The sequence below is a fragment of the Hesperophylax consimilis genome, chromosome 10 (assembly GCF_061612785.1).
Source record: "Hesperophylax consimilis isolate HC1 chromosome 10, BYU_Hcon_1.0, whole genome shotgun sequence".
Taxonomy (NCBI): domain Eukaryota; kingdom Metazoa; phylum Arthropoda; class Insecta; order Trichoptera; family Limnephilidae; genus Hesperophylax; species Hesperophylax consimilis.
This window is the reverse complement of record NC_142845.1, coordinates 32,708,394-32,716,485: the sequence shown is the minus strand read 5'-3', so window position 1 is coordinate 32,716,485 and position 8,092 is coordinate 32,708,394. Positions and strand designations below refer to the sequence as shown.

General features: G+C 36.1%; 1 protein-coding gene across 1 annotated transcript; it reads left to right on the top strand.

Moving 5' to 3' along the window:
• Positions 1-307: 307 nt before the first annotated feature.
• On the top strand, positions 308-7,296 carry LOC149420633 (ras-related protein M-Ras-like). The gene is made up of 5 exons (XM_089636856.1): positions 308-410; positions 631-903; positions 1,509-1,662; positions 4,045-4,207; positions 6,135-7,296. Exons 2-5 carry the CDS (start codon positions 711-713, stop codon positions 6,222-6,224), a joined length of 600 nt encoding a protein of 199 aa, XP_089492982.1. The 5' UTR covers positions 308-410; positions 631-710; the 3' UTR covers positions 6,225-7,296.
• The last annotated feature ends 796 nt before the right edge of the window (positions 7,297-8,092 follow it).

Sequence of the window (8,092 nt, the reverse complement as noted above, 5' to 3'; positions counted from 1 at the left end):
GATACATACAAACATCATATTACTTATGGAAATTATTGTTGATAAAATTACATCATGCTAAAATAATCCAATAAGAACGTGCTCTGCGAGACGTTAGTCGGTTATTTTACATTTAATTGTGTAAAACGGTAAAAAAATAATAGCTGAAATTGAATTCCATCCGGTAATAAAATTTTGAGAAAACGAAATTGTACAATAGTGTAACAGCGTTTCCGGAGCTTTTTCAGGATTTTCTTTTTAGAAAAGTACCTACGGTAGAAGGAGAAAAAATATTCTCATGTTGGACAAGCTGATAAAATGACAATGTAACTTACTTCAGGGCGTTCCAGCGTGGGAGTGGGTCTTTCGCCGAAATCGGTGCTTGAACAAATCCTTCGGGAAATCGCAGCAGAATAGAATTAAACAATGAGGTATGCACTAATTTCAAGTCTTTTTGTGTTTTACGTGTTTAAATATGTTTTCACTGTACTTTATCATCGCTACAACGTTAAAACTCAACGGGGTTGTTTAGCTGTCACTGCGTTCTCGGTCATTCCGATACCAACCTAATGCTGTAATTAACAAAACAAATTAAATTACGGTCTTGTGTCGGGAGTGAGTGCTTTGTAAATATGTGTTTTTCTGTTTTAGATAGTAAAATATCACTTCACAAGCTGGAACAGATCGAGCAGGAGAGTATTTCTTGACTCGCGGGATAGTGATCAGTAAACATGACGCGACCAGGACCGCCGAACGACAACCTCCCCAAAGTAAAGCTGGTGGTCGTAGGCGACGGGGGTGTTGGTAAAAGCGCGATTACAATACAGTTTTTCCAAAAGCTCTTCGTAACGGACTATGACCCCACGATAGAAGACAGCTACATACAGCACACAGAGGTCGATGGCCAGTGGTGTGTCCTAGATGGTAAGTTCTCAACACATTTTCTAAATTCCTACCTATTTTCATCTCAATACTTGTGTTTCTCTCCTTGGTAATCACAAAGAAACGTGCCTCAACCACATTGAGATTAATTAATATCTGCACTGTTTAATATGAAATCTGACTGTTACCTCACGCTGATGGAATGTAATAGGATATCTAACTAGATTCAAGATTAACAAGGCAATCAAAACACTTGAAAGTAAAGAATCGAGGATTCATTTTAATCTATGGAAATATGGTCTGAATAAAGCGCCTGTCTTGTGTTATTTTTAGTTGTGTTTATCTCGCACTAGTAATATGGCACCTTGATTTTTGTGACTTAACCTGTTAAAGGCCGGAGCATAAAACAGAAAAATATTGGTAAAACTTAAAGTTGTAAATTTTCGCAGTTTCCATGACTCAAAGTCCACCCTGAAATATGATGCATTTTCCCAAATTAACCATTAGATTTAGTGCCATTCCGCCCACCATGTTTCCTGCCAGTTACTCATCAAACTGTTGAATATGACTCATCAAATTCTAAAAATTGTTTTCATAACTTTTCATTAAATTTCAACCTTGTATCTAATAATGTGTGATGATTTCAGTACTGGATACAGCAGGCCAGGAGGAGTTTAGTGCCATGAGAGAGCAGTACATGAGGAAGGGAGATGGATTCCTGCTTGTATATTCCGTAACAGATAAACAGAGTTACGAAAACATAGGCAACTTTCACACACAGATTCTGCGTGTAAAGGACAGGTAATTAGAAACACAAGAAAATGTTAATTTTGTTTTTTTTTTAAATGTAACTTGTTTTAAAATAAGTAATTAACAACTATTTAAAACACGATAATCACCGGAAAAAATGTGTTGATTCTTGCAAATCTCATAGTTACTAATAGCACCCAGGCAGCTAATAGATTCCCCAGGGTTTGCTGATCTGTATGTTTTGTATGAACCTAAGAAATATGACAGAAGGTCCCAGATGTGTTGATTTTCAGAAGCACGTATGGGATTTGGAATTCATTTTGGACCCGCTCATAGACAGTATCATTCGGACGGGTGGATTTTTTAAAACAGAATTATAATGGCGCACTGTTTAAAATATAGTACATAATTTGGCCTGCAGATAAGCGTGTGATGTCACGGTACATATAATGACTGGCGCAGCAGTTCTGCAGCACTGCCATTCGAATTATGTATTGTACCGAATCGCTTCTAGTATGACGTCACGAGACATGATGGTATTCATTTTGCCCAAGTTTATTTTCATGGAAATAACCTATTTAGATCTGGTCACCAAACACGGCCAAAACCATTTCAAGCAACGTTTCAATTCTGAATGGTAGTCTTACACCAGGGCTATGCCGAGAGTATCTTCCACTCTGTAACGCCCTGCAAATATACTATATTTTATTTTATGAGTAAATTGTGAAATAATACAAATCAATCAAATAAAATTCACTTGCGCACGCTGGGATTTGAACCCGCGCCCTCCGGCTTGCAGTTGAGAGCTTTACTCCTCTACCACAGAGGCCGAATATAATTTTGAATGCAAAATAGTTGTATGCATGATTTTCTTATCAGTGTATATTTATTGAATGTTGACTCGTTTAATGTTATCAGTATCAACATAACTATCACAACTTAAAGCAACATTAATGTTGTCTGTAACAATATTATTATCGCATCGACTTCTGATTTTTATTTAACAACGCCTATTTATAACAATACTTTTTATTCGAAAACAACTTTAAATTTACATTTTGTAATGTTTTTAAAATAATAAAAATTAAATGAATTGACAGTAAGTACCTTCTTGCAAACAATGTGCATCCACATGCCCGGAAGAAGTGCTTTCAACTCGTAACTGCTGTAGGAATACCTGTAGCATTTTAAATAATATTATGTTAATATAGTAAATTGGAAATAAATACACAATCCACATACTTACGGCAAATTATTTTTAAGATATTAAGTTTTAATGTAGTTGTGCACAACATTAAAGTAAATAAAATAAGAGTTTGATTCTATTTGACAATGATCTTTTACGTTTTTTTGTTTTGTTTCATTGTTCAGCTTCATTCTAAATCGATAACAACATAAATAATTATTCCAAACCTTTCTCGAACTATCCAATTGAAAAACAACTATTGTTCCACACACTAAAAGCGTGTAAAATGAAAAACCGACATTTGTTTATGTCACCATCTCTGTAAAACATATAATATTCATCGTGTTGTCTCTCCCATGGTAATGACCTAAGCGTCCCTAAGCTTTCTTCGGTACCTAATTTTTAATTCGACGAAAAATATAGTGCCATCTCGATTCTATGGCGCGCATAGAGACAGAAGATGCCAAAGTGGACATTCTTTAAATTGACCCAGCGAATCGTGTGGACTTGAGAATGAAAGCTTCTATTAGAGACAACAGATGTCACTACTCGTCACTCGCCGCCGCTGCTGTTTCGCGTTACATTTTAAATAAATTAAGAATAAGACCAGTTGTTTTGATGCACATAATTTATTATTATTATTGTCTTATAATTTTGGGGGGTCAAACACCAATTGACCTAAGGGAAGAACCGCCACTGGTTATTACCATATTCTTTAAATAACATCATATGAACTGCTTTCTGCGGTTTAGTTAATGAATCCACCTGCATTTCGCCGTTTATCCCATATTTTTAGGTTCTATAAATTTGGCACACTATGACAAGCGATCGCTCAAAATGTTTTTGCAAACTTGCCGTAATTTTCCAAAAATTGGTTAACTGTTCCCACATATATGTATATTTACCAACCAGTGGCCGAGTTTGAGTCCCACCCAGGTGTTGTGTTCAATTCCTCAGCTGGCTAAGTCCTCCATCACAACGCAAGCAACGTTTTCCATATACTGTGGTGGTAACAGGAGATCTTTAGATATCGTCAAGTTATTCGTAACCCTGTTGTAATGTTTTTAAAATTTTACATTTTTCGCATTGAGGCAGGCAGAGAGGTTCAACAAAACTCTTTTTTTGGCACACGTTCCTTGATTTTTATCATCTTCCAACAGATTTGCACTGTGAAACTTTTGGGGAATTGCTGATAGATTGAAAGTGTTGGATTTTTCACCATCCAATCCAATATTTGTGTGTTCCAGGGATGTATACCCGATGCTCCTGGTGGCCAACAAGGTGGACCTGGTGCACCTGCGCAAGGTGTCTGAGGAGGCGGGGCGAGAGCTGGCGCACAAGCTGGCCATCCCCTATATCGAGACCAGTGCCAAGGATCCACCGCTGAACGTGGACGCCGCATTTCATGAGGTAAGCAATCAGTATGCCAATATTTAAACGCGATCTACAGAGCTCAAACAATAAATTGTAAAAACTCCAAACCATCCGGGCAATGACTCAATATGGATAAAAACTGTTAACAAGACACTGCTGCCATCTCAGGAGACATGTGCAACTATCGGGAGTAAAAAAACCCATCAGCTATACGAAATGTTAAAAGAATGAGGAAATGTACTTAAATTTTAATTGGAATATCTTTTCTTTAAAAGAAAAGATTCCAATAAAAATAGAATATTCATTTATACTTCAAATGGTGTCCCATAAAAAAAAATTAAATTGGATATGTTTATCCAAGACAGTATCTAAGTTACAAACCAATTCTTTAGAACTTTGTAATTATTCAAAAAGATAGCTGCCAAAAATATGGGATATATTAGTTGATAATATTGTTAATTCTGAATTTGAAATATCTCCCTCGATTGACAAAAATGACGTTTAATAATTAGGTCCTATGGCCGAGTGGTTAGTGGCATTGTCCCGGTAAGACAGATATCTTGGGTTTGATTCTCAGTTGAGACCTTAGGTACCCTTTAAGGTACCTTTTTATTTTTCTGTGCTTGTTCTGTTTCATGTTTGATTTAGATTTATTAGTACATATTATGTTCTTCGATGATATGTAGTTGATGCGAATCTGCAATGATGGGAAATGTTCAATGACAACCGACTGGACAATTTGTCAAGGGAATAATGTAAACTGACCGCTTTCGTAATTGAGTAGTTATAATCCTCAGCTATAAATCCGGAGGTTGCGGGTTCAAATCCCCACATGCACAAGTATATTTTATTTCATTAATTTTTGTTATTTCACAATTTATTCATTTAAAATAATGTATGCATAGTATAAGTATCACAGCACAGTGGTAGATACTTTCAATGTCGCCCAGATGAAAAACACCATTCAGAAGCAAAATATTCACCCCCACCCCACCTTCCTCTTCCCATATCCTTTCGCTCCCCACTACCTTCAGCCTCCTAACATACCCCAATTTGGGATACCATACCATACTCTGACTGACTTCAGATGGTTGGGTGCAGTTCTCAACTCTTGTGCGAGACTAAAATTTAAAAAATTAAACATGAAAGATTGCGCATTGTGTTCTTTGCGTGTTTTTTTTTCTTTCTTAAAACAGAAAAAAATATGAATAATTCCGGTGCAAATTTTTTTTTTTTTTTTTTCACGACAAAGTTAGGTTTGTCGTGCAAACTCTCATTTTCGCGAATCTCTGCCGCGTGACATCATAAATCCCTATTGATAATCCGTGTCTGCAGAGCAATACTGATGGCATACAAATCTGTTTTGTTTGCGTTACCTGGAATGTTGAAATTATAGCATAATTTCTTTTAATTATTTACCAATGCCCAGGTCCTGGTACAAATACAAATATGTGTGTTAAATCAATGCATAAGACACTGTGAAAATTATTATTCCACGTGATCCCAAAATAAGAAGAAACTGGTTTGTGGCTATGAAAAGACATTTCGACGAAATCAGCTGTAAAAGCAGAATCAACATTGATTACTTTAAAACTTCGTCATTCTTGTAAGGAGTCCATTGGCCCATGGCATTGTGAAACTGAGATCACATATGTTGTAGGTTTTGACCCCATATATGTACATATTCATTTTTTGGTGGAATGCAGCAACATTTTATAATACCAAAACAATTTTGCAATTGAGCGGGCCATCTGATTCTCCAACAGAATTTGACAGTTGTTGGAATACTGTAACAGGTTGGAATTCTGTGTTTGCTCTAGCTTTAATGACTAACTTCATTAATCTGCTATGGATCAACCTACTAGCTTTTGTACTTCCCCTCTCTAACGACTCGCTGGACTCATTCGCTCCTTCCCCATTTAGATATTCAAGACATTCTCACAGGGCTATTTTCATCTTCCAGGTGGTGAGGATCATTCGCAACCAGCCCCCCGCTGAGCAGGAAAAGAGTCGTCGGAGGCGCCGCCTCTCGGCCAAATGCGTCATATTTTGAAGGGAACCTTCCAACATTCGGGAACTTCTGCACATTATTGTTATGCTAATCCACGGAAATTAATTTGTCAGCGGTGTACGCTCTGGTTGTCTATAATGCAATGTATATGTCATGGTTATAATACGCACGCAGTCTACGCATATGGATGGCATGTCTAAAATACACATGCCGTGTGTATGTACATGAGTATCTCAACGGCGTTGTACGTCTCCGGTACGTCGTCCGAATAATATTAATATATAACCGTGCTAATATATGTGTTTTGTTGTTTTAATGGATTGTCACGCTATATCCACGAAATGGTGTTGCCAAGTACTGTAATACTATAATGTATGTCAAACGTGTGACTCTCAATTTCAATGTTTTCTTTCTCAATCCAATCAGTTATTTATTTATAATTTCTAATACTTAGTGACAATTTCTTAGAATTTTACAATAATCATTTTTCTAAGCTGTCTTTACGAAATGATGTATATTTTCTCTTTGTATAGGCACTTTTTTTGCATTTTACAAGATAAATTTAATATACCTAAACATTTTTGTACATTCGTAACGAAATTTTAACTTTACTAACTAGAATCTTTTACAAGCAAGATTGTTTATAGGGTAAATAATTTATTTATAATGAAAAACGATGATAATAATGAAGAATCGATTAACCTCAATGGGGTCCATATTATATGTCACTAAAATTTTTGCTAAATTTAAGTGTAAGTCATGCTTTCTCAGACCCTACCTCTTAAATTATGTTACCCCTCATCTCTTACTTCTCAGTACATATTATTAAGAAAATTATAGATTGTAAGTGTAATGTCTGTTGAATTTCTTTGTATCATGGGATGGCGTAATACATAATCGTCAATGGACTATAATTAACAGGTGATGAAGAAAAGACTTTAGACTACTGTTCACACTTTTATAGTCTTTCTCACTCTCTCATGCAGTCTCTTTCATGCTAGACATCATTCGCACCGTCGTTACTATAAGTATGTAAACATTTATATTAAAATTTATTCATTAAAACGGATACAGTAGAACCTCGTTAATTCGAAATCCAGCGGACATCAAAAATCAAATTTCGAATTAACGAATTCCCACGTAATTCGAAATTTTATGAAAAAAAAAAAAAAAAAAAAACGCCGAAAATCGATTTTCTCGGCCGCCTCTTCAAATCCGGGTGGTATTTTAGCTATAAATTCGTATTAATACCAATTATTTCTTTATTTTCGCGGTCGATTACAGTAGCGGCCGGCACTGTAAATTCAGATATTCGAAATAAATTCGTAAAAATGCTATTAATTTACGCGTAAATCGAGATTTCGCTGCCGATTTCGGTCGCGGCCTACCCTTTAAATTATGATATTCGTAAAAATACGATATATTTCCGCGTAAATCGAGATTTCGCGGTAATTTTCTGTCGCGGCCGGCCCTTTTATTTCAAATATCTGAATTTGAATTCGTAAAAATACGATATATTTCCGCGTAAAACGAGAATTCGCGGCCGTATTCCGTCGCGGCCGGCTCTTCAAATTCAGATATTCGAAATAAATTCATAAAAATGCTATATATTTACGCGTAAATCGAGATTTCGCTGCCGATTTCGGTCGCGGCCTACCCTTTAAATTGAGATATTCGTAAAAATACGATTTATTTCCGCGTAAATCGAGATTTCGCGGTAATTTTCTGTCGCGGCCGGCCCTTTATTTCAAATATCTGAATTTAAATTCGTAAAAATACGATATATTTCCGCGTAAAACGAGAATTCGCGGCCGTATTCCGTCGCGGCCGGCTCTTCAAATTCAGATATTCGAAATAAATTCGTAAAAAATATGATATATTTCCGCGTAAATCGAATTTTGTCGGCAGTT

Bases quoted from the DNA above. Each gene is read 5' to 3' on its own strand.
- LOC149420633 (XM_089636856.1), top strand. From the start codon at position 711: ATGACGCGACCAGGACCGCCGAACGACAACCTCCCCAAAGTAAAGCTG. The intron at 904-1,508 runs GTAAGTTCTCAA...TGATGATTTCAG, and splicing joins CCAGTGGTGTGTCCTAGATG to TACTGGATACAGCAGGCCAG. The intron at 1,663-4,044 runs GTAATTAGAAAC...TGTGTGTTCCAG, and splicing joins ATTCTGCGTGTAAAGGACAG to GGATGTATACCCGATGCTCC.